The sequence below is a fragment of the Mauremys reevesii genome, linkage group 7, assembly GCF_016161935.1.
Source record: "Mauremys reevesii isolate NIE-2019 linkage group 7, ASM1616193v1, whole genome shotgun sequence".
In the NCBI taxonomy this organism is placed as follows: Eukaryota; Metazoa; Chordata; order Testudines; family Geoemydidae; genus Mauremys; species Mauremys reevesii.
The window spans coordinates 83,641,484-83,668,686 of NC_052629.1; the positions used below are offsets into that span (position 1 = coordinate 83,641,484).

General features: G+C 41.6%; 1 protein-coding gene across 3 annotated transcripts in view; it reads right to left on the reverse strand.

Annotated features, from left to right (window-relative positions):
- SFMBT1 (Scm like with four mbt domains 1) overlaps positions 1–27,203 on the reverse strand; it is a 285,061-nt gene that overhangs the window by 58,216 nt on the left and 199,642 nt on the right. For all 3 annotated transcript variants that reach the window (XM_039482044.1, XM_039482043.1, XM_039482045.1), the window contains 3 exons: positions 10,521–10,574; positions 9,608–9,764; positions 399–493 (listed from right to left, as the gene is read on the reverse strand). In XM_039482044.1, coding sequence (XP_039337978.1) covers positions 399–493; positions 9,608–9,635 — 123 coding nt within the window. In that variant the 5' untranslated portion in view covers positions 9,636–9,764; positions 10,521–10,574. The remainder of the gene's footprint in view (positions 1–398; positions 494–9,607; positions 9,765–10,520; positions 10,575–27,203) is intronic.

Sequence of the window (27,203 nt, forward strand, 5' to 3'; positions counted from 1 at the left end):
CACAGCAAAGACAATTCACTGGCATACTGCATAGGGAAATAAAGGGACTGGGCAGATCACACTATCACAGAAGGTGCTGAGATCCAGAGTTAATACTGAAGTGCTCAAGAGTTTCTAGATCATTCCATTACTACCAGCTGGAGATGAGGTCACCTCCTGATAACAAAGGAGATAGGAAAATCCAAAGACCAGCAAAAAACAAAACAAAAACAAAACAAAAACAAAACCAAAAACAACAAAAAACCATTCTCCACTGCTCTCAAATGTATGTGATCAACAAGTCTTCCATTGGCAAGACAGCTTTTCAGGTGTGCTAACTCAAAGAAACCCTAAACATTAATGGTACTGGAAAGAAAAAAGGTGAAGAAGGAAGGAGTTGAGAAACAAAGAGCTCTTACGTGTTTAAAAGATCCATGGGGGGCTGCAGTTGCTCCAGTGTCTTCTAGATACTCATCCCAATTGAATTCTGCTTCTTCCACACCAGACCCAGCATCTAGAATAGAACAAACAACGTCAGTCTAGTATCTGACATGGATGTAGTACCTCTCTGAGAGAGTCTGTTACTTGATTTATGGCTTTAACCACCAAATTCTAAATATATTTTTGGTTTTTCTTCATCCAATACCTTTTAACACAGTTTCTATTATGAATGCATTAATGGTAAAGATCAAATGACAAGTCTGTGCCCAGTGAAAAGTAACTTGTAAATTGCAAGGGAATCAGTAGCAGTAGGTGTGGATTTATAGAGGGACTGGTAAAAGGTGGAGATATACCTATCTCATAGAACCTGAAAGGTCACTGAGTCCAGCCCCCTGCCTTCACTAGCAGGACCAAGTACTGATTTTTGCCCCAGATCCCTAACCCTAAGTGGCCCCCTCAAGAACTGAACTTACAACCCTGGGTTTAGCAGGCCAATGCTCAAACCACTGAGCTATCCCTCCTCCCTTATTTAGTTAGCTTATAAACGTACTGATCTGCTAGCAATTTTCTAGGCAAGCTTGCAAACAGAGCAGATACCAGGAGAAAATTAAAGGGATTCTAAATAAGTTTGATTTTTGTACCACAAACACTAATAAGCAAAGGGGCTGCAGTAGGCACTCTGCAACTGGACTTTACAAAGCATCTGATGAGGTGCTTCAACGAACTCTGATTTGGCAGAGATTCAACCATGGGCCTTGATATGAGCACTATCAGATGGACTGAAAACTATCCGGAGAAGGATACAGAAGCCATCAGGTAAAGTAAAGTATGAAATGATCCAGGGCTTGGTGTTACGTCTGATTTTGAACAACATCTTTATCAGTGATTGGGAATTTAGGCAAAAAGGCATCATTTATCAACACTAGCAAGGACAACAGGTTTTCAAATGGATTGAAAAATTAAAATTGAGCTGGGCAAATAATAAAATGGTAATTACTCTTGCCTTCAATTAATGGGCATATTTAGGCAAGCTCTAGATAAAAATACCGAGAACGTAAAAAGGAGCCTCACTCCATAAAAGAGCCTGGAGAAGGAAATAATCCAAACCATTGATATTCATTGATTTATAGAGTTACATTTACATCTGGCACTATTGTGATTACTGCTTTCAAACTACTACGCATTTCTAAAATGCCAACAACAGTTTACAGACAGAAAAAACAGATGAGAGTTTGCAAAAAAAAGTATGTACATGTAATTTGATTCTGGACTGCATGCTAAAGCCCTCATGTGATAGGGAGGCTACAGGCCCTTTCCATGGGACATTAGTGAAGCAGCACTGCAATACCTAACAGGATCCTGAAAGACTGCTGGGTGGTTGGACCTTTGATCCACATTGGTGACCCTAGTCCAACCGTCTAAATTTTTCTAGGATACAAGAGCAGACATGGAAGGGTTCAGTGTAGAGTACATGGAGCAGGGATCCAGAATAGATGAAGCACTAAAATGGGAGACAACAAGCAGAGTTTGCAAACTAAGGCCACTTACACTTCCAAATGAGAGGGACTTTAAATTCACAGCATTAGTTAATCTCGTTTAATTTTCCTGAGTGTGGACAAGCCCTCAACTAAGAGTGTCCTTCACTTTGGACTGTTTGGTACACCTCAGAGACACAAGGTGGGTGAGGTAATATCTTTTATCAGACCAACTTCTGAGAAAAACTTTCAAGCTTACACAGAACTGACCTGAAGAGCTCTGTAAGCTCAAGAGTTTCTCTCTCTCAACAGAAGTTGGTCCAATAAAAGATACTACCTCACCAACCTTGTCTCTCTAACATCTAACAGCTACAACACTGCAAACAACAACAGTGGTACGCCTCATGCAAGGGAAGATCTGGAATGTTTTGTTGGTGTACAGGCTGTTCACATCTTTGGCAAAGGAGAATTCATACTGATGCAGGCACTCAGAACAAGACAGAATTCTAGATGCATCCAGCCTTAACGACGTCAAGTTAGGGAGTATTCAGAAGGTAGCAAGACATGTGATGAATGGTCTTGAAAGGAAAAATTCAAAGACTGAAATGAATATTGATTGAGTAAACAGTGACTGAAGAGGGTTAAGGGAAGGGAGAAGCATCAAGGAAATGTAAGTGTGTCAACACCTAGGAGAGAGAACAAAGGAATTAGAGTGGTTTCAGGAGTACGGCTTGATACACCATCCAAGATGAGTCACAGGAAACACTGCCTAGTCATGAAGTCTGTTTGACAATGGAACGGCATCTTCAGAGAAGCAGGGAAGTCCCATTGCTAGAGGCATTTTAAAACCAGAATGGGCAAGAAACACTTGAGTACTTGTAACGAACACTGCACTGGTAAAGGAATGACAAGATGACTAATACAGTAAGTAGGACCTTCCTATCTCCAGTTTTATAACTGATTATATAAACTGTATACCATGGTTACCTTTTATAAAGTAACTAAAAGAACATCAGGGAATTTTATATCTAGTTTGTAAACTAAATGCACAGGAAGAAATATCATTTAGTACCTAGTTGTTACAACAAATATTACTTGTTTGGTAAATTCTGGGTGGGCCTCATTAAGGTTCTTTAGCACTAAGTATTTCCACACATTCAGCCCTTTTAAACCATCTCATCTAACCCATTTACATCAACATCTTATCATACCCTTCTGCCCTGAAAGCCCACACAGATTCACTTCTTACGCAATTTTTGTTCATTCAAACATGAAAAGGCATAGGCTTGTCCAAAATGGAAAGCACAAAGAATATAACAATAAAATCTTCAGTCTAACTATGAGGTTCATTTTTTCTGAACTGAATAATAGTGTTAAGGGAGATGTTGAAAGGGTGGTCCTTTGTTTTAAAGCGCTTTAGTGGTAGGTATTCTACAGTGTTAGAAAGTGGGATTTCTTCCAGGTTTAGAAAAGCACATCTCATTTGTTGATTGCACTTATTTGTTAATGGCAATACCTGCTCCAAAGGAACCTACCCCCAATCCAATTTTGATAATGGAAATAATCATAAACTGGTCATATTGGCCCTTGAGAAGCTTTAGAGTTCAAAATGCTCAGACACAGAATATGAACTCAGTGGGGAAATGTGGTCATGGTTACTGGGTGAACCATTAGGTGACAGGCCTAGCTTCTTACCCCCATATTGGGTGGAACCAAGGGGCCCAACTACTCAGACTGGATCTCTGGGCTACACCTGATTACCAAGCATATTATAACACAGGTCCAACTCAGTTTTGGTACCTGTACGAGTTTCCCTGAAGGAGGTTATGAGAGCATAAGTTTGCAGTGATACAGAAATAGTATCTACAAAAACCATTATTTATTAATCCCTCAAAAGGTACAAAGCACAAATAGCTGGGGGAAGCACTCGGCATCTGCCCATAGCATCTATGTCTGTCTCCCTGTGTGACTTTTTCTTCCTGTCAGCTTTTCATTGACACAGTGGCGAGCATCTCCCAGCTCACCCAAAATCCTTCCCTTTCCCAGGGTCTTTGAGAGTTTAGAATTCCCTTTGATCCCATACAACCTTGGGAAGAGTAAAACTAGCCTGGCTGGACTCAGTTTCTTCCCCTTCAGTGGCCCAGCCACTGTTATCTGAATGGAAGATGTGTACTGGAGGTTGCCTGTGAATTTCCTTATTTACAGCCTCCTTTGATTTAAATATATAGCCAAGTAACACTTCATAACCAAACAGAAGCCTGCAAAATATTTATTAAAAAACCCAGGGATTTCCCAGTTTGTCACAAATGGGTCCTTATTTTGAAGGCACTGGTTGAAACCTGTAGGCAAATTTCCACCACATGTGTCTGATGAAGTGGGTATTCACCCACGAAAGCTTATGCTCCAATACGTCTGTTAGTCTATAAGGTGCCACAGGACTCTTTGTTGCTTTCTGTAGGCAATGGCTCCCATTTGAAGACGGACCTAAAACAAACTGATTGCTTTGAGTATATTAGCCAATTTGAAAGTAAAGTGGTTTAACATGGGAATACTAGATGGGTTTTGAGAATATGCTGCCACACTAAACTCACTGCTGAGCTGCTTGCAGCACCAAGTCTTCTATAATGATGATCATCAGATAACTGTCTAAGGGGCAGTTAAGCTCCTTAGAAGAGGCAGAGGTCACTTAACACACTGAAAGGGTCAATTAGTTTATGTTGCTACCTAATTATTACAAGGAACTCCAGGAAAGAAGCAGTGTTTGCCTGCTTTTCTAGGTATCATATGCCCACTATTACAGTGCTGTCAGAAACAGTTCTGAATGAATTGGAACTGAGAGTTATGTCTATTTTATTTTGCTAATATACATTGTCTGCTCAAAGCTGCATATGAGCTGTTCACTCATCACACCTGTAGTAGAAAACCAGAAGCTATTATCTTCTACATTTTTATATTATATCTCACCATTTTCAGCAATGTATAACAAGCATAAAAAATTACTGAAAATGAACTTTAGAACATAATTACAAACTTTTACTCTCACTTTTGTGGAAGTGAGTTTAATACTTTCCCTCCAATTTTTATAACTAAAGGCTCAATGTTGTAATGCTTTAAACTCTAGTTCACCATGTGACAAATCTAGGGTGACCAGATGTCCCGATTTTATAGGGACAGTCCCGATATTTGGGGTTTTGTCTTATATAGGCGCCTATTGCCCCCCCACCCCGTCATGATTTTTCACACTTGGTCTCTGGTCGCCCTTGACAAATCTGTCTGCCTTGTACCCATATACTGTCTTTCTACAGTGCTGAAGTTTCCAATTAATTTACTGTAGCTGTTACTGGGTGAATAAGAAACATGAAAAGCTTACTGAGTAATGTCCCCATGCTAAAGTGCCACATTATGTTAAATGGGGAGAAAGGTAACAATTTTGTCCCCGTCCCCCCCAATAGATACATTATGCATGAATATATTCAGTGAACAAATGTCTTAATTTCTGCATTCAATTTCAGAGAATTCAGAAATACAGTAGAACCTCAGAGTTACGGACACCTCAGGAACAGAGGTTGTCTGTAACTATGAAATGTTCATAACACTAAATAAAGCACAGTTCAGACTCCAGCTCCAGCAGCTGACACTCCAGGCCAGCAACTCCCTCCTCAGCACTGGCAGCTCCTTTCCCAGGGGTCGGACTCAGTTTGCAAGCTTGTTCCCCTCCCAGCCAGGGGAGGGGATGAAAACTGTGCAGACCCCAGCGCTGCTCCTGCTCGGCCAGCTCCAGCTGCCATGGGCTGGCAGCATCAGTATCTTCACCTCCTAGCTGTAAGTCACTCTCCCATGCATGGGCATGGGGATGAGGGTGGTAACAGGCAGCCTCTAAGAGGCAAGGTACAGTACAGTACAGTATTTGCTTTCTTTTGTCTCTTCTGCTGCTTGATTGCTTACTTCCGGTTCCACTTAGCGTCCAGCTGACCGGTCAGTCTGCAACTCTGGTGTACGTATCTTTGAGATTCTACTGTATTTAGTAAGTTTGGCTGAAGTCTGTCCCACTCTGAAGGCTTAAGGTAACAGGAAAGTCAAATGTCAGCATTCAGTTGCTGTTTTTATTTTTTGGCAAGGTAGTGATGACTGAGTAGGGCCTCATTTAAATTAAATATTTTGATCTAGTCATTTGGTGCAGATAGGACCAGTTGAACTCAATTTGCATTTCGGGGTTTATTATTTAATGTACTAATCAGTTTGAATTCAAACAATACAATAGAATCTTATTTATTTGTACTAATGGGTGATACCAACTGTGAAAAACTGAAAATAAGAAAGGTATTTAGGCATGGCTGCACTCAGCATTGCAGTGCCTAACTGGTTTTAGAGCCTAAATTTCAGGAATTAGAAAAAGAAGTGGGAAAAGACAGCTTTTTTGGGGCCAAATTATGTGTGTGGATTAGTAGTGTCAAATCAGCACAGTACTACTGTATATCACTTACTGTCCAAAACTATTTGCATTAGTGTTGTATTCAGCATCAAATGTTTCCGCATTAATTCTGCCATCTTTTTGACTATCCATCCTGTGATACGACAGGAACATAGGAATATTGAATTCCATCACCTGACATTGTTAATATGTGAAGGTGGTGGTGAAATGTGACAGAGTTTCATTCAAGTGTTCCCACAGAACGAGTTCAACTACAGGTGCTCTGCTTTAAATGTGGACCTTTGCCCCATGTTAATTCTCATTGCCAATAATCTCCATGCATAATTAATGTGGTTTAGTTAGAAGACTGTCACACAGAGACAGTTAAGTACATCATACTACGGTGTGCAAGACCTGCAATTAAGGCTAACTTCAGACTCTCTCAGTCTGAAACCAAGTTCTAACAACCAGGTTTTTCAACCTGGTTTTAACTACAGTTAATCTCCTTGATCAATATAATCAGTTAGGCCATGATAAGTGAAGTCAGGTTGGGATTCTGGTAGCTGAAAGACAAAGTGACAAGAGTAGGCATTGTCTTTTCCTCCTGTGGCATGGGATAACTGTCCACATTCACACACTGGAAAAGAGTTGTAGGAAAGAAAATAGCACAGAGGCTATTTTCAGTTATCTTAGAGGAGGAGAGGTAAAGGAGAAAGCAATTTAAAAAAGTCATACACAAGAAAAATTAAATCAGTCAAAGGAGAAGATGAGGGGGTAGTCCCAATAAAAATCTGTCACATGTATATTTATACTGTAGCATCCTACAGTTCATAAACGAACTCAGTGTGCTATGAGTGCAGTAACGGGACTAGAGTGAGACTAAAAACAGTGTGATTGAACTACTGTGATTAGCACATCTTGTTAGTTTTATTATTTGTTTTTTGTGGAGGGGGGTGTAAAGATTTTCAATTAACTAATTTGTTAACACTTCTGAAGAGAGGACTAAGGTGGAAATGCCTTTTACAACAAGTGACTGAAGGAAGGTCCTGACAGAGCTATTAATTCACTATATTCTGTTTATATTTTTCAAAAAAAGTAAATACAGTTGTAATTCTCAAGTAAATAGAGGTGGATAAGTAATGCATAAACAAACATCTCTTTACATTTTAAATAAATTTGCTTTGACTATGTGACCACGTTTGCATCTCGTATATTTATTTTGTGAGCATTCCAATAATTGGTGTATTAGCAAAAGTGTTCATTTAAAGTGAATTTCAAAAGTTGCATGTGAAAGTATTCATGGAAACTCAATTTGAAATTCATGCCAGAAATTTTCACATGCTTCCTGTATTCAAAACAATACTATGTGATTCAGACAAAATCACAACCAAGTAACATCTTGAATTTAGAATAATTTGCAATTGAGCCATAGAGAATGATCTATGGAAAGACAAGTATCAGAGGGATAGCCGTGTTAGTCTGGATCTGTAAAAGCAGCAAAGAGTCCTGTGGCACCTTATAGACTAACAGACGTTTTGGAGCATGATGCATCCGACGAAGTGGGTATTCACCCACGAAAGCTCATGCTCCAAAACGTCTGTTAGTCTATAAGGTGCCACAGGACTCTTTGCTGCTTCTATGGAAAGACAGAAGATTCAAGAAACAATGAACTGTTTACAGACATTCCATAAGTAGCAGAGGCTAATGACACTTATCTTTTTTTGCAAAATAAAAATCCAGTGTGTGCTGTGGTGCACAGACGTGGGTTTTTAACCTCTGTACAGCCTTAACATTTGTTACGATTTTTTTCGGAGTCGGATAACTCTTTTTACCCTCTCCTTTTTGCACACACGACACCTTTTTATCGAGTGCTTTAGAAATCTTTGGCTGCTACTGCAAAACTGGTTTATATATGCTGGGTAACACTTACCCCACTTCTGTGTTGCTCTTTTTTGCTCATCTAATATTTCGGAGGGAACAAGGTTGGCAGCAGGCTGTCTGTCTGTGACTATTTCTCAGAGAGCATGTTTCATGGTCAGGTAAAACATTTTTGCATGCATTGTATGTAATCTTTTTTGCATTGCTACAGTAGCAGTAACAGTAATTATACTTTCCTAAAGCAATGTAGGAAACTACAAATAGCAATGGTAGAGGGGAAATATTTTCTTTGGTACTTTTCCACTAGGCAAAGAGAAATGTGGAAGATAACCTGGTTCAGTGGTTTGACTATGGGACTAGAAATCAAGATTAAAGACTACCCAAAGCTCTTATTATTTTATTTGTATTAATATAGCTCCTAGAAGCCCTAGTCCAGGACCAGACATTGGTGACAGGTAGCGTACAAAGACAGAGGAAAAGGATGATCCTGGCCAAGGGTGTCAGAACAGGGAGTGGGAGAGGCTATGACTCCATCACTTTTAAAAGTGGGAGGGCTATGCATCTATATACGAAGCAAGATAAACTTAAAATATACTATCAATACAGATGACATTAAATCTTATTAAAATATGTAGAATCTCTTTGACCCATACAAGGTTGTGCTTAGGTTTGTGTGGTCCTCCTGTGTAATAAGGCTGGGCACCACTGGTGTAGACACAGCCTAAGTACAAGACAAGAGACAACAGATAGGTACAGACAGACAAGGAAATAAGACAATATTGGTCTGTGTGATAGGCAATGATCTCAGCACACCAGTGGCCTAACTGCTGTCAAGTTTTTTGTTTTGTTTTTTTTGTAGGCATTATGGCAGAGGGCAGTTTTGAGGAGGAGTTTGAAGGAGGATAATGAGTGACTGAAGCATACCACTCAACTTTTGTAGTTCAGCTTATATAAAGGTAAACATTAAATAATTTTGAATTACTTCACAAGGGTATCGGGAGACTTACTTTATATCTGCAGTGTGCTTTAAGTGTGCAAAATATTTTTAAAATAATCGCTCTGCCCTTTTCACTCTCCCACCCCCAGATGACCCTTCTCTGTTCTAAATTGAAGCAACATATGTGAATAGCCCATATTTACAATACAAAGGAAAAGCTCACTTTTTAAAATATCATTTATTAACATAGGGCCAGATTGTTTCCTTGGTACTATTTGGGGAGTAAATATGCACTACTGAATATGTGCAAGGAAATTGGAATCTATTCCATAGTAATTGCAATGTGAAACTACTCCCTTATACACAAAAATTTGGTCATGCACTTTTACTAAAAACATTTGCACTCATTTGCTGATCCTATTCAGTTTAGCTGTAACATCTCTGTGCAGAGAGAACCTCTAATTCTGGGTTCATCAGCGGTACTACCTGCATCATGCTGCTGTTCTCCATTCATTTCCACAGCAATCCAGCAGTAATGCGCAGTAGCAGGAAGTCTTGGGAGCCAACCCCGTCACTGTCTGGTGCTCATGTGCTGTTTCCCACCTTTGCTTCTACAGATATCCAGGGAGTTCAAGCAAGAACACTAAAAAAAAAAAGAAAGAAAGAAAGAAAAAGGAAGAAAGGAAGCTCAAACGCCTTTTTTTTTTAAAAATCACTTTTTCTTCCAGATGCAAGACAAGTGTTTAGCTTACTGCTGAGGAACAATAAAGGGGGAACTGTTCACTTTAATACATCTTTTCAGCTAGTGGTCCTCGTTTTTCTCATTAGTAAGGCCAGTTTGACATGAATTTTTGTTGCAATAACACATACAAAAAATCTGATCTCCAACCCACCTTCAAATGGATTACAAGAGCATGATAGATCCAGACAGCAGCATGTGGTATGGGATTGAGCAAGAGATATAAACTAGCAGCACAGTTTTTTTTTTTTAAAGCTACAACTGTTTATCAAACCGTACATATCACACCTGTAATACAGCTCAACGCCTGTCTTTTTTCCGACGGAAAGACTAGGCAGGGCCATCTTTTGTCAGTTTCTTGGCTTTGATACCTAGATTGCCAACCACCTCGAGCCAATTCCCATTTTACTGATAGGAAACTGAGTGGGTGAGTGACTTACCCACAGTCAAACAGAAAGTCTGTTGCAGATCAGGGACTTGAACCCAGGTCTCCCATGTCCCAGGTCAGTGCCCTAACAAAAGACCATTCTTCCTCCCTCTGATCACAACTATACAAGTGAAATGGACAAGTAACACCATTTACGTCAGTGTAACAGATCAGAATCTGGCCCACTATATGTCCTTTTAAGGATATTTATTTTGAACATTTTAGCAACACACCTTTCATAAGTCTTCAAGGGATTCAGCAATGCTGGTCTTCTGTCACTTTAGGAGCTATAGTGTTATTAAAACAAAAAAAACTGGTTAAAGACCTTAGCCAATGAGCCATCACTTCCTCACTTTAACAGGATCAACAGAAATAAAACTAGCAAAGCCATCTTGCTGCCAATAATCAATTACGTTTGTCTATTACCTGAATACTGTGCCTTTTTATACAAATTTTTAAAAAACTGTTACATTTCCATGCACCAGGATGGAGTACTTAATTGGTTTTCCATGTATATTCTTTTACCAGATCATTTTTAATGATTTTATTATCCTCCTTTATATGAGATAGTATTTCTTTAGCAATTCATTATTATATTTCACTTTGTGATGCACAAAAATATTACTTTAAAATATTAATTTGAGAGGGATCTGGTGTCCTGAAACAGATTTGCTCAGCTCTGTGCATGGAAAGTTATATATTTTATTTTTCTGCTAGGGTGCTTCCAGGGGTACTCATTTTCATAAAAAGCCTAGATTACCATTCTCAAAAGCTTAGAATACTACTGTTATATTTATCAGTGACCGGGAAGCCATCCAATAAAGTACTAATTTCTGAAGAGAGAGATGTCAAACTTCTCAAAACATGACAAACTTTTGTCTCGCCTCATGAATGCACTCCATGGTGGAAGATAGCCAATAATTACCCAAGTTGCAGAAGGGATAATTATATTTTCCCCTGTAAACAGAGTGAAGTGTTTTCTTGCTAGGTAAACTGAAGTCCTCTCAATAATCACCAGTGAAGCATGAACAGACTATGCAAACTGCCACCAAACACATCACTGTCTAGTTTAGTTATGTTAAAATTACAAGGGCCAAGTTTCCCACTGGCATAAGTGGGCGTAAATCCACTTAGTCAATTACTTGAAGGGACTTTTGCACATCAAATCACTGCCTTTACTAATTGCACTCTGTCAAGAGTTGCTTATGGAGAAACTGTAAGGACAGCTTCGTTTAAATGTATTATGTCATGCAGTAAGTTACTGCTTCAACTACTGTATAATACATAAAACGTATCACATTTTGCTGCATATGAAAAACTCCCAAGGGTTATAGCTCCTAACAGGGCTGGCTCCATGGTTTTTTCTGCCCCAAGCAGCAAAAAAAGGGGAAAAAAAAAAAAGCCACGATCGCGATATGCAGCTCTACTGCCGCCGCTTCAGTCTTTGGCAGCTGGTCCTTCGCTCCGAGAGGGACTGAGGGACCCGCCGCCGAATTGCCTGTCTCCCTTGGCTGCCCCAAGCACTTGCTTGCTGGGCTGGCGCCTGGAGCCGGCCCTGGCTCCTAACTCTCTACAAACCTTGATCATTTTCTCACCAACCTTTGCAGTTTTCAGCAAAGCACTTAAGAATGAGCTTAAGACTCACATGAGTAGGATTTAAGCATGTAACTAACTATGATTTGCTGCATTGGAGCCCAATTCACGAACCGGTTCAGAGAAAGGAATGACCTGCTTGCCTGCCTCATAGCAAGAACAAATGAAACTACATTTATTTGAAGAATCAAGCTGTCACCTTTTCCCCCTCTAAGAAGGAAATATGAAATAAAACACAGCATTAAGAATGACTGTTTAAAAAAGAAAAAAAAACATTTTAATACTGAAAACCCAGCAAAGGGATACAGGTTGGATAAAGCAGCCAGAACCTTAACACCCATCCAATGCAGTAAAACACTCATGTAATTCAGGAAATGTAATGGAATCAACCAGTGAGACTGGTTATACAGTTTTGTCAATGCACAAAATAAACTGAAAAAATAGAATATATTTTTTCCTCATTAAGTATTCAATTTCACTAATAAGCTTGTAAGTATAGTAGGTTAAAAAAAAAAAGCAGAAACGTTCATCTGTCCCTCTACTACAAGCAATTTCCAGCAGTACATTAAGTATTGTGAAAAAAACCCAAGCATCCAAAATGCATCCAAACCTTAATTGACTTCTAAATCAGAAAACGTTTTAAAAATAATCGAGAGGTACTTTTTATTTGCATTCTGGTTTGAGTTTTAGGGTGCCCTTGATTCTCTATAACCACGAGTACTAGAAACTTGCTTTTAAAATGAAAGCCAAGAGTCTCACCTAAGCACATACCTCCAGAAGCTGGGGCTTTAAGGAAAAACACCAAAACCCACAAAAACTCACAACATCGTGAGAGTTGGCAACTCTATGTCTGCCCCAGAGACAGCCCTACCATTCTTACAATTAATTGTTTAAATGTGCCTTTTTTCTATACTACTGGGTGAAAGACCCATACAAATAAGTGAAACTGACTATCAAGAGGAAACAGTAAAACTGACTTTAATCAAGATCATCAAAATCACTAATTAGGCCTTTTAAGGTGCTACCACTTAAGAAATCCCCAGAGTTAGTCATATATATACAAAAATAAAAATAAAAATAAATGAATCACAGGAAGTTTGCACCTTGGACATCTATTTAAAAAAAAGATATTTTCCATGGGAAACAATCTGGATGGGACTGAATCTTTACATAGGCTATAGTTTTAGCCAGGTTTTAATGAGTTAATTGTCAACTAATCAGGTTAACATGATTGTGAATTAGAACTGGCTGGAAAATTTCAGATCAAATTTTTTCATCATAATTTGCCAATTTATCTAAACCAAAATGTTTCATGAAGATGGTTCTGTTTTGACAAAGTTTCTGTCTGGAGCTTGCCTTGTTTCCTTCCAGCTTGTCTGTCTGTCTCCTTGGCAGTCCAACTGGGAGCTCTCCCAGGGCCCTCGGCTCTGGGACAGCCTGTCAGGCAGACTGCCTTGGAGTCAGGGACACAGGGTTTCTGGAATGTCTGGCTCTGGGGTAATCCACCACGTGGACTGACTCTGAATGAAGGCACCATTTCCTTTCATAGAGTATTTTGAAAACGGTTTTCATTCTGAATTGGAACAAACCCAGATTTGGAGGTATTAAAATCCTCCATGAAAAGGAACTGACTTTTTCTGCCCAGCTGTAGTCTGAAGGTGAATCTAGACACTTCATAAGTGAGTGTGTGTCCTGAAACAACCATTTGCTGAGTGTTTAGATTTACCACTTGATGATACTGTACAGTGCTCTCAACTAAACTTCAGTTACAACTCAACTGAAAACTACAGACAAAACCATAGACAGGGGTTGTCTACACTGTTTGTAGCAGTTTTAGACAGTTAAACTGGTACAAATAGTTGTGCACAAACAACTTTCCTGTATCAAATATCCATTCGGCTATGAATGAAGTTGTTAACAGATAATAAAAAGACACATACATTTAAGCTAAGAAAGAAATAAGACAATTAAAACTGTTTGATGGTGTTCTACTAGTTCTGAGGTACAACCCCCAAAAAACCTAGTCCAATATTTTTTTTTATACAAGTTATCTTTTGGGAAGAAGTAGATATTCCAAGATTTAAAAATTCAGGTAATTCAGAAACGACCCTCAGCAAATATCAGTTTACTCTCTACAGAAGTGTAACTTTCTACAATTGTAAAAAAGGACATATAGTTACCAAAATTCAGCATGCTAATGCATGTTATTTAAATGGAAAATTCCTGCTACAATGCTTCTTCTTTGTCTAAACCATATAATTTATCTCCATATGCCTGAAGTGGTGTGGGATGCTGGAAGATAAGGCTACCCCATGGAAAAACTATAAAATATTTTGACTCTACCATAGAGTGCCAAACAGAATACATTTATCATTTTCTTGTAAGCCAATATATTTCTTGGGATTGGCAAAAACTAGTAATACATTTTTGTGTACAAACGGTCACAGTACAAAACCAAATAGGGGGACTTTGCACAGATGGAGTGCTGTTAAGCACTACAGTCTCGTATGCTTTGAAATGCAGCCCTAACACCTGACCCTGGAAGCTCTAGTCACGAAGATGGTTTAATTCAGGCCTGAACAACTCGTAAAGCGGTGAAGGCCATACAACTCCAAAGAAAACAGCTGAGGGCCGAACCCCCCCGGCCCTGCGGACCCTCCCCAGCGCTGCCAAGCCCCCCCGAAACACAACACCCTCCCCAACCGCCCCCCCCCAGCACCACCCGCTCCGCAGAAACAATCTCTCCCTCCCCAGCGCTGCCCCACCAAAACAGCGGTATTGAACCTTTGTAATATGTTATAGCAGGCCCCTAAGGTAGTATAATTAAGGTAAAAGAAAAATGTCTTTTTGCTAGAAGTAGAACAAGATCTTCCCCCAACTTTGTAATCAATTGCCCTGTTGAATGAATGAGGTGTGAATGAGGAAGGCGTGGAAGCCAGCACCTCCAGACAGCTGCAACCCTTGGAGAGGGGATGGGAGCCAGACCAGATCAGTAGAACAGGTCAGCCACTGACTCCTCGCTCGCCTACTCAGCCCCTCACCCCCGCCCCCCGGCTCGCCTACTCACCCCCCACCACTGCCCGCCCGCTCGCCTCCTCAGGCCCCCCTCACCCCAGCTTGCCTCCTCACCCCCTGCCACTGCCCACTCCCTTCTTCAGCCCCCCCTCCCTCACCCGCCGCTTTCCTACTCACTCCCCACGGGCCACACAGTGAGCCCACCTACTCACCCCCCGCGGTAAGGTCCTCTTTATTTAGCAAGAAGCACTGATTTTTTTTTTTTTTTAAACACAGACAGAACTGGAAAACAGCTGAATTACCAATAGGCAGATGAAGTTCAAAACCTGTAAACTATCCCTTTGCTAAATCTAGCCTAGATATCCAAAAAAGAGATTACAAATGACAGAACAGAACCCAGTCTCTGGAAGTAGACTGCAACGTACAGCACTTATTTCAGGATTACAAACCTTCCTAGAACTCTAGAACTGCATTTTCTGTGACACATGAAATGTTCAGTGAGAAAGCAACAACTGGAAGCAGTATTAAAACCAATTACAGTTCATTAAAACCAATTACAGTTCATTAAAGCCAGATGGCTCACTTGAATATGAAAAGAAATCCAAGTTGGATGCTGAATTAAAGTAAATTGGTTGGTGTTTGAGGTCTAATATTGTTTTTAAAATGAGGGGATAGGTGGGAAACAATGAGGTGGTGTGTCTGGCCAGTGATAGGTGTCTGAGGTGGATGCTGTTAGTACAGTGGGGAATGTACAGTCATAGAGTCATGAAAGTAGTTGTACTGCTGAGAGGCAGATTCTTGGACATGGAAGTGGCATCATATGCAGAATCTATTTCTGCAAACCCAAGAAAAGAAATGAAGATACCAGACCTATCTTAGCTTAATTACTGCTTAATTCAGCGGTTCTCAAACTTTTTTTTCCGTGGACCACTTGAAAATTGCTGAGGGTCTCTGTGGACCACTTAATGATCTTTCCAAATATTGTTTGTACCGTTAACTAACTATTGTAAAGCACTTTGGATCACTGAAAGCCAAAGAAGTGTACCAGACCTAGTTCTGCTTACAGCAGAAGTTTGCTCCTTAGTTCTGTTCTGTATTCCCCCTCTACAGAGAGAAGACCCTCTTTGCTCCCCAGAAGTACCACAGCCTCATTAATTATCACTGGTGAAACCACACCTCAACCTTCTAGCTCAGAAATCTTGAAAGTCACCCATTAAAATAAAAGGTTGAGGACCAGAAATTAAAGAAATGTGGTACCAGGAAAGCGGGACATTCACTTAGAGTCGCACTGTTACTTATCGTCTTTTTGTTAAATCGGTGCCTTTACAAAGAACGAGGGCAGATTGAAGAGATATAGGAACACACTTTATCATATTAACCAGAATTCCATCCCCCGCAAGTAGTAATCCTGAAATCCACAGAAACCAGAAGACAGCATTTGAGATACAGTCTAGTCATTCAAAAGTGTTTCTGAACCAACCACATTTTTCTATGACCCACATCCTGAACTGCTTATTCTGCTGATATGCTATGCATATCTCCTTTCCCCTCCCCATTAAAATAAATCTTTATTGCAAAATCAAAACAAACACCATTCAACAGTGAATGGAAGAAGCATTAAGCTTGTTTGCATAGAGTATTGAAAGGTGATGAATCAGTTTGGGTCTACATTGGACTCTCACTATAAGGAGTATTACACTGAGCTCATGCACTGCTATGAGAAATCAAACCTACAGGCACCAATGAAACAGAGCAAATAGAAAAGTTCATATAGAATTACATCTCTATCCCAATATAACGCTGTCCTTGGGAGCCAAAAAATCTTACCGCGTTATAGGTGAAACCGCATTATATCGAACTTGCTTTGATCCGCCGGAGCACACAGCCCCCCCCCTCCCCCCCCGAGCACTTCTTTACTACGTTATATCCAAATTCGTGTTATATCGGGTCGCGTTATATCAGGGTAGAGGTGTATAAGAGCATTTTTGCCATTGAAAAATGAGGAAGCAGGACTCTAGGTGGTCTCCCATAAAGTAGCATAGTGGGCATTATAATGAACTGTAAATGACCTCTTTTACTCAAGTTCATCCCCTTCTCTGAAAAGCCAGATATGGCAATGGTATCCCTGTTGCCCCTCTCTCTCTCTCTCTCTGAAAACCCTTCACATAAAAGTTAGATGTTTGAAGTGTCCTTTACCAGTGTTAAACTGGTAGTTCAAATATTCAATTCCTCCCACAGTCTCAGAAGAGGTATACTATGTCCACCTCTACACAGGGAACTAAACCCAGATCTGCTAGCATAACATCAGATATAAAGATAGCCAGAGTATAGACCACAGAGTTTGTATTCAGCATATATTGCCATGGGCCATGTCTATATCACTGAAGTACACCATGCAGAGAATACCTATCTCAGTACCTGCAGGTCCAACTCAATCCAAGTGACCCTGAGGCTTATGGCAAGTAATCAGCTCAACTTTTAACTAATCTTTTGACAATCCTCCTGTACTAGCACCACTGCAGTCTACCATGCACAAGTAACAGATATGGCCTGTTTTATTATGAGAAGAGAAACACTGTGGGCCTCAGTGTTAAGGTTGGCATGTAAACATAAAAGGATTTGTATACAGCAAAGTACTGAGCACAACACATTTGTTATCAATACACAAGCAGATCCAAGCTGGTTGCAAATGCAGCTGAATAGGGCCTTTAACCCAAGGGATCAATGGATACACAGGTGTAAACTAGCCAGGCCTACAGAAGGAGGAATGGGTGAGAGTGCTTAAAGAGAAAAAGCCTCCTCCCAGACTGATTGAGGGCCTCTGCTATCCCTGTCACTGCTGACAAGGGATCTAAAAAGGACCAGAGAATAGTGACCAACATGCAGTGATCTCTCCCCTCACCCGGGAAGACTCCTTTGTTTAAACATTTCCATTCTACAAGTGATTCCTCTGCCTCCTCCAAACTTCTTTAAATTTTGAGAAAATGGCTAAAGACACATCAGCAGGGGTTTAGCCTCTGAAATATATAAAGTAAGTAGTAATTCAAGAATTCCAACACCCTCATGAACTGACATTTGTTTTACAAGGAACTGGTCTGGTATTCAGGGATAGAAATTCCTGAAAAGAGGAATAATTGTATGAAAATGAGAAGTCAGCACAGGCAGCCTAGGAAGGAGCCCCTGCACACAAGAATGTTGTTTCTGATAAACACAAACCTTTCCCCAATACACTTCTGGGTAAATTCACAGAAGTAGGGAAGAAAAGAGGCAGTGATCTTGTTTGGTGAATCAGACCGGCCATAATAATTAGCAGTAATTAAAGCTTACACTATATAGCACAATTCTTTTCATCCAGAAGATTCCAGAGTCCTTCATAAACTATACTTGTAAAACCACCACTGAAATGCAACCACTTCTGGTCTGAAGAATAGCCAGCCAGCACACAGCGTGCTGCACAGCTACAGATCAGGCACTCATACTATGGCATTGAGTACGCTATAAAAACAGAGGTTCAGACAAAAGATAGGATGGCACCATGCAAATACCCCTGTTTATGGCAAGTCCTGAGGGATCATTAGTGAATACATTAACCCTTTCCCCCCAAAAAACTATATGGAATTCAATATTTACCTGTAGTTTAGTTAAATCATAAACAATCAGTTAACTATTTAAATACATTTCAATATTAAGTTCTTGGGGTAAGGAACTTGTTCTATGCCAGGAGAAATATACTGCTGATATTATACAAACAAAAATCTCAGAAGGATGAAGGACTCTGGCCACATAATTTTTTTGTACTATAAGTGTTTCCAGTGAAAATGAAATTTTCACCAGGACAGTTACCATCCATGAAAGCCTTTTAGACACAAAATGAACATGTGTTTTTGTCCTTATCTAAAAGGAAGGCTTCTGGTTACAGCTACTCACATCTTACAGAAAAAAATTGAGAATCTATTTAAAAACAACACTGCTGATACAGCATGTATGACATTCATCTTCCTTCATTCTGATACATACACACATGCTGTTTTTACCCCCGACTAGGAGTCCAGTTGCTTCTGCTATTTATACCTTTCCACCTGAACTCAGGATCCTTAATCTGTGACTTGTCGAACTGGCACAAGTCAAGAATAAACATTAAATTTAAACTCATGTAAAGTTATCTAGCTAAACCTCACAATCCACATATGAAGCAGATTGTGAGGCCATTCTTACAGACTGGGTACCAAGGTAAGGAGTATATAAAGTGATTTACTCAAGACCATTTAACAAGCCATTCATCAGGATATGCAGGTGAATGAAAACTGACACAGGGATGGATTTAAGTTACAGGCTTTGACTTTATTAGCTTAAACAGTGGGAATGGACACTAAACGCCCCACTTCCCACATACCAGGCATTTAAGTGGGTCCAGTGCAGTGGTAACAGGAGTCCCATCATATAACCCATAACTGTCCTAAGCCCACCTCTAGGGCTCAGCTCACTTTTGAATCCTCTGCCCCCCCCCCCCAGTCCCACCACCACGAGTGATTTCCAAATCAAGAAGATATTCTTCCATTAGCTCTGGTTGAGCTAGCATGCTAAAAAGAGATTGTAGCTATGGTGGGGCAAACTGTCAGAGGGGCTAGCAGCCCTGAGTGCACACGCATCTAAGATCCTATGCATATCCTCAGGGTGGCTAGTCACTTGCAGCTACACTCTATTTTTAGCATGCCAGCTCGATCAGGTCTAGTGCCAGTACATCTCAAGTTAGGAATCACACTCCTCGCTGGAAGTGTAGACATACCCACAGGCGAAGTCCACCACCAAAATCCCAGGTCTCATACTTCTGGAGGCTGACCTTATTGGCCCTTCTCCACACTGGACACCACCTACAAACAGCAACTGAACATTCCTACAAAATCTAAAGTAGCAGAAGGATGTAGAAATTAATATTAACCAAACTGTTCCTCCATCATGCTGCAAGAGAAAAAAATGCACCAGGTCTGCCGATTTGGCCCCAATAGGAAAAAAAAAATTCCTTTCTCACCCCCAAACCAGGCCAGACCCACAACATTCTAAAAATACAGCTCCTGTACTACAACTACAGGGAAGCTGGCAGAGGTTTAAATTAATGATGTAGAGAGCCAGGGGCCAATCCACTCCTGGCTCTCCAGCTGGAGTTGGAGGAGGAACCTAGCCCTGCATTCCTAGGCATGCACTCCCTCATCTTCTTACTGGGCTGTCCATCTCGCAGCTGCTCGGACCAATCTTCCCACCCAGTGAGAGGGAGGGGAGAAGGATGGCGATAGCAGTATTAAAGCTGGTATTAGAATAAAGGAGTTCCTCACTCTCAGCCTTGTGCACACTAGACCATGCTTCCTCTTCTATTACTTCAGTTACTGACCGACTGAAATTTGAGAACCAATGAACAATACACATAAACAGGGTACCCAAAAAGCCTTCTCGTATTTCCTACTTGTTTCCCCAAGCAGAAATTATATTCTTCCGAAAAATACCTTCAAGGGAAATGCTGGCCAAACCAACTGACGTTTAAGAAATGTGTTAAAATTTAAATAAAAAAATTACTTGTATCCTGCCATCTGGGAACAGCAATTCTCTAATCGTTTCTGTAGATGAGCTGCAAGTGATTGCCTGGTTGGTACAACAGCCAGAGTTAGAAGGTTTTTCAAGCAGTCTAACCCCTGCTCTCTCAGCTAGCTACTACAGCAGAAAGGGCTACAAAGTGCACTTTTGTGGGATTGTTTGGCAGACATATAGAAACCATAAAGAGCAGATTTAATCAGTTCTATATTCAATGAAGTCTTATTACCTACATCACAGCATGATTCCAAGCAACTGCATAAAGGAGAATACTTTAATGCTTTTTTTTTTTTTTTTTTTTTAATGTAAGAGAATTTGCTTTTGGATCGAAGTGCCAGCTTGATAGTCCTGAAAACTGATACCCTCTATGTGAAAAAAAAAGAATAGGCAAGTTTCTTCACGGCACCCCATCAACACGTATCATGTTGTGAAAAGGCCACCTGTAAGGGCAAAAAACTAATGCAGTCTCCCTCCTTCACTGAATCCTTGACGTCTAATGAGATTCTCCAGTTAGTGTCAACTGCGCTGCCTATGATATGGACAACTGTCCAATTTAAACTGGATTAAGATCCCTATCATAGGCCACTGAAATTAGCATCAGAGTTAAGAAACTTTGGTTGCTGTCAACACAAACTAGAAATGAACAGCTCCAATTACACTAACAGCACCTTGAACTATCCATTTCCTTCACTTCTACATATCAAGTGCATGCTTGGACTAAACCTAAAACTTGTTTAAATGGTTACTGCAATCAGTTTGGCTCTTCACCCTGGAAATGCATAACAGAGAAGGCACAACTAAAAGACAACTTGAGGCCAAGGTGTGACCCGAGTCATGCCACAGAGCTTAGAAGGCACCCCCAGTTCATGGACCAGGCAAACGGATAGCTTTAAGATTTAAAATGACAAAGATCTGCCCATTTTACATCATGGAGAGAGAACACTTCCATTGTCAACAAACTGTTAAATACATTCCTCCAAATCAAGTGTTGATTTTCTCTAAGTACAACATACTCAGGCTGACACCATTATGAAGGAAAATACTAATAGATTCAATACTTTTAACAATAGAGCATATAAAAGAGTTTTTTTGTTTTTGTTTTTGTTTTTTAAATAAGATATACTGGTTACATGCCTTCTAGGAAATGAAAGAAGAAAAGCTGCTATATTTTCAAAGAAATGCAGCATTAAATCGGGATTCACAGTAAGTGACACTTTCCCCAGTAACTGCTGCTATTGTTCCTAATAGCACCACAACATTTGTTTATCCATAAATGCTCTGGAGCATAAAGATCACAGAAAGATTATTAACAAAAAATTCAGATTTTTTTGAATGGTTATTGTGCTAGATTTGGAGACTAAATTCAGTGTGAATGATTTTAGTTCCACTTTAAGTGCAAAGGTAAGTGAGGTCTTAACTATGGAGTTGTGCTATATGCCTCTATTAACAGGGGCGGGCAAACTTTTTGGCCTGAGGGCCACATCAGCTTTTGGAAATTGTACAGAGAACCGGTTAGGGGAGGGGTGTGTGGTCCAGCCCCCACCCCCTATCCACTTCCCCCCCTCCCACTTCTGGCCCGGCCCCCACCCCCTATCCACTTCCCCCCCACACTTCTGGCCCCAATAGTCCCACCCCAGACTCCTGGCCCATCCAAACCCCCCTGTTCCCTGACCGCCACCCGGAACCTCTGCCCCATCCAACCACCCCTTCTCACTAACCGCCCCCGCAACCCCTGCCCCTGACTGCCCCCACTGCCCCATCCAACCCCCTCCTTCCTGACTGCCCCCATTAAACCCCTGTTCCCTGCCCTCTGACCACCCTGCCCCCATCCACACCCTGCCCCCTGACCACCACCCTGAACTCCCCTGCCCTGCTCTCTATCCAACCCCCCCACTCCCTTACCGCGCTGCTTGGAGCACTGGTGGCTGGCGGTGCTGCAGTTGCACTGCCTGGCTGGAGCCAGCCACGCACTGCACAGCACAGAGCACCGGGTCAGGCCCGGGCTCTGCAGCTGCGCTGCCCCAGGAGCTCGCCACCCTGCCGCCCAGAGCATTGCACGGCGGCGCAGTGAACTGAGGCTGTGGGGGAGGGGGAACAGAGTGGAGGGCTGGGGGTGAGCCTCCCGCGGCAGGAGTTCAGGGGCCAGGCAGGAGGGTCCCGCGGGCTGTAGTTTCCCCACCTCTGCTCTATAATATTGTGATATGGCTTGATTCATTCAAGTGTGTCCTCTTTGTCAATTCCCAAGTTCTTGCACAATATACAAAATATATTCAATAAAATATTGAAATAGGGCTTTTAAGTCATGTAAAGGAAACATGAATGTGCAATATCTACCTAATTCATCCCCTGAAATCAAATTACTCCTTCCAGAAAATCCTAGGCAAATTGCTGCTTCTCCTGAAGGTCGCTAAATCTAAGCAGTGAAGTATCAAGGCAGAAAAAATAATTTTATGTATGGGATGTACACTGGTGACTTGATTTTACGGTGCTTTACATGTAAATACATACTCCTTCTTATTTCCTTCCTGCTCTGCACTAAATACTATTTCAATCAAAACGCAAAGGTAACACATTTCACCACTTCTCAGAACAGCTTTTAAACCACAAACTATACACGTAAACCAGGTAACTCCCACACAAAAAATTTTGCATCTAAGTTGCTGAAGTAGAGGAGCAACTAGCATGTAGCCATGTAGACCTCAGGACACACACTGATCTGGTCAGTCACGGATATATTTGCAGTTGTTGTACAAGGTCTGAGTTTGGTGTCTCATGTTTAAATGTGGCTACCTCTATAATGATAAACGTTAACGTTAACCTTCAGTCATGATTTTCAAAAACAGGAACAAAGTTTGGCTCCTAAAGCCTAAAATAGGTGGCCACATTTTCAAGCGTGCTAAGCACTCAGCAGATTCAGCTGACTTCAATGGGAGCTGTTACATGCTCAATACTTCTAAAGAACTGGATACTTTTCAGCTTTCTAAATATGGATTCAGTAGTGCAACTTTATGTCCCTATACTTTGAAAACTTTGGCATCACTACTGGGGAAAGCTGGCCACATTCAAAGGCTAATTCATTTTTAAAACTCTCCAAATTGGGCCCCAATCATGACCTGCTGTTTATTCACACTAAAAAGTCACTCACTTGTAGCCTGTTACTGTGCAAGTGACTGTTGCTAACAGGTAATTAGGTAAATATTTAGAAGGGAGAAAAGTTCCCCACTAATAATTGGGATTTTTGTCTAATGAGTCAGAAGAGGTCTTATAAGTTTGTTTTCAACCTTCTCATAGTTCTGTGCTCCATTTAATTAAGGCAGGAGACCCAGATATCTACACAGCAACAAAACAGCCACTCAGCCCAAGCCCCATGAGCCTGAGTCGGCTGGCATGGGTCAGCCGCGGGTGTCTAGTTGCTGCGTAGACATACCTTAAGGGACCATTCAAGATGAAGTGGCCCATTAACACCCCTGCAGTCACAGGACAAAAAAGGGCGACTAATGGGCTACAGATTGTTTTAATAAGCCATAAATCCAATGTCCTTATTAAAATAATGTTTTTCAGTGTCTAGCAAAGTTATGAATTTAAGCTCCCAGGCTTGTCTTTGAAGGTGTTGTGCAGGTTTCCTTTGAGGATGGAGGACAGAGAAGTCAGATATGGAGTGATTATTTTGTGAAAAGTGTTTGCCCACAATATAGGCATTATCCTGTCTCCTGGAGACACTCTGTCTAATGCCCTGTCTACACTGTCAAGTTTCTGCGCAGTAAAGCAGCTTTCTGTGCTGTACCTCCCGCGGTGTACATACTGCCAAGCCACTTAGTGTGCAGAAACTGCGCAGTTACAGCACTGTAAGAATACCACCCCAACGAGAGGGTGGCAGGGCAGCTCTCATTCTTGTGTCCTTACGCCGCATGGCTGGGGCGAGCTCATCACATCTATGATTCTATGAATGTGGCTTTTCTCAGCCAAAAGTTCTGCAGCCACTGCTCGTCATCCCAGATGTGCATCACGATATGATCCCACCACTCAGTGCCTGTTTCCAGAGTCCAAGAGTGGCATTCCACCGTGGTCAGTACCTCCATGAAAGCCACAAGCAATCTCGTGTTGTAGCTACTATGCATGGCGAGATCAATGTCGCACTCCTCTTGCCTTTGTAGTTTGTGACGTGTTGGTTAGAGCGAGCAGCATACTGGTCAACAGTCCAGGATCCATTCCTGCAGCCCGAAGAGGCAGGGCATGCAATATACAAACCACTGAAAGATGGCGCCAAATGCGGACGGAAGCACAGGAATTTCTGGTATGTGAAGCAATGCACCATGGGGCACTGGGACATGACTCAGAATGCCTTGTGACCCCCTCTGACTTCCCACAACTCTTAGCAGCAGAAGAGAAAGAGGTGCTCTGTGGGATAGCTGCCCAGAATGCACCTCTCTGAATACCGCTGCAAGTGCCGCAAGTGTGAACATGCTATTGCGCAGGCAGCTGACAGTGTGAACACACAACAGTGGTTTCCCTTCAGCGCTCCGAGTGGCGCTGTAACTGCCAGGGTAGACATGCCTTAAGGCAGGGGTCCCCAATGTGGTGCCTGCAGGCTACTTGTTGGCGGCATTTCAGCGGCGACGCCTATTGACGCTGCCACTTGTCGGCGGAATTTCGGCGGATGCTCGTCTGCTGCCACGGTCTTCCGTAGCTCATTGTCTGGTGCCCGCCAGACAAAAAAGGTTGGGGACCCCTGCCTTAAGGGCTTAGCTACCCTTGAAACACTACAGTATTACACCTACAGCACAGCAGTTGTACTACTTCAGTGTAGACACTACCTACTCTGACAGGAAGAGTTTTCCTGTTAGTGTAGGTAATCCACCTTTCTTGGAGGCAGTAGAGTTAGGTGAATGGAAGAATTCTTCCGTCACTTAGCACTGTCTCCACTGGGTGTCAGGTTGGCTTAATGTCACTGAAGGATGTGGATTTTTCATACCCCCAGGTGACATAGCTAGGTCGACCAACATTTTAGCATAGACCAGACTTAAGCAAATACATTCTGCCAAACTAAAAACAAAAAACCCACATCCACCTTGTACTTTCAGTTTCATAGTCAATACTTTACTTAGTGCCCTTATCTGTTGTACAAGCTTCCTGTTAATCAGCTGCAATTTTCCCTCCCCAGAGCAACATCCACCCTTAGGTACTCAAATCCCTCCCAAGGATTTTAGTTAGTGTTATGATTAGATTGCATAGTGCTTATAAAAATATAAACTTTATAACTTGTCAGTATAAGCATCTCAAAGTAATCTAAGTTGTGAGTATCTCAAAGTGCTTTGCAAATGATGCATTTGATCCATTAGCAAAGAGATTAAGCCCCTTCACAGTCCATTGTCTTCCTGTGGACGCTGAAGACAGCCTACAAGCAATGGCTGTCGCAGCCACACAGAGACACGGATCCAAGTCATGTGGTACTGGATACCCCTCCACCCCTTTTGGAATGCCAGTAGTTTTCCCACTAGAAGACAAAGGGTTCCCACCTTACACAAGAGCTATATAAGGTAGGGGAGTAACATGATCATGGTTCTCCTCTGCCTCACCACCCAAAGAGACACTGAAAAAACACCTGGAAGCAAGAACTGAACTGTTGAGCCCAAGCTGGAAGGGTGTCCAGCTTGTGAGTAATAATAACTGAGATTTCAAGCTGGAGACCCGCATCTGCTTTTCAAGACTTTCTATAATCTGCCTGCAGCCATATCTTGGGTGAGAAATCACGATTTGTAACCAATGTCTCTAGTGAAACAAGCTCAGTTTGCATGTTTGGTTGTATTTGCTTAGTAATCTGCTTTGTTCTGTTTGTTACCCCTTTTACCACTTAAAATCTACCTTTTATAGTTAATAAAATGTTTCATTTTTTATTAAACTGAGTTCTTAACTGGGGGGGAGGCGAGAAGTTGTGCATACCTTCCTTCACATTGAGGGAGGAGGCGGATGTCATAATATATCTTTGGGTCTGCACTCCAAGGGAGGTGGACACCTGTGTGCTGGGGCGAGTCCCTTAAGCCGAGTCTTCCCAGAACTGATCTCAGTGTCTGTTTCGTTCTGCAGTTGGGTGTAGCCCTGCCTCTGTGTGTGTAAGGAGGCTTAATAGCCTGACTCAGCAAGACAGGTAAAAAGAGTGCCCGAATTGGCATAACAGGCGGGCTCAGTGGTATCTCAGTATATCAGGTGGCATCCTAAGGAGAGCAACCTGTCACAATATATTTTAGCCCTACACAATAGATGATGACACTGCAAAAGATTGGGGGCGGGGGAAGGTTGCATGCAGGGAATCAGTGACTGAGGTGCTTAGATAGTATGGTGATGTGAACCATATAGTACCTAGCAGAAAGCTCATCTCCTTGCTACCAGTTCTGTGCTCTAGCCCCAAAAGCTGTCAGGGGTGAGAGAAAGCAGAATGAAACAACACACTGGCCTTGGTCTAAGGAGGAAGGGGAATTCCGAGTTCCTGTGCATACCAGACCCTTCTAAACTGGAGTATGCATCACAGAGAGCCACACAAATCTAAGTATCAGAGGGGTAGCCGTGTTAGTCTGGTTCTGTAGAAGCAGCAAAGAGTCCTGTGGCACCTTATAGACTAACAGACGTTTTGCAGCATGAGCTTTCGTGGGTGAATACCCACTTCTTCGGTATTCACCCACGAAAGCTCATGCTGCAAAGCGTCTGTTAGTCTATAAGGTGCCACAGGA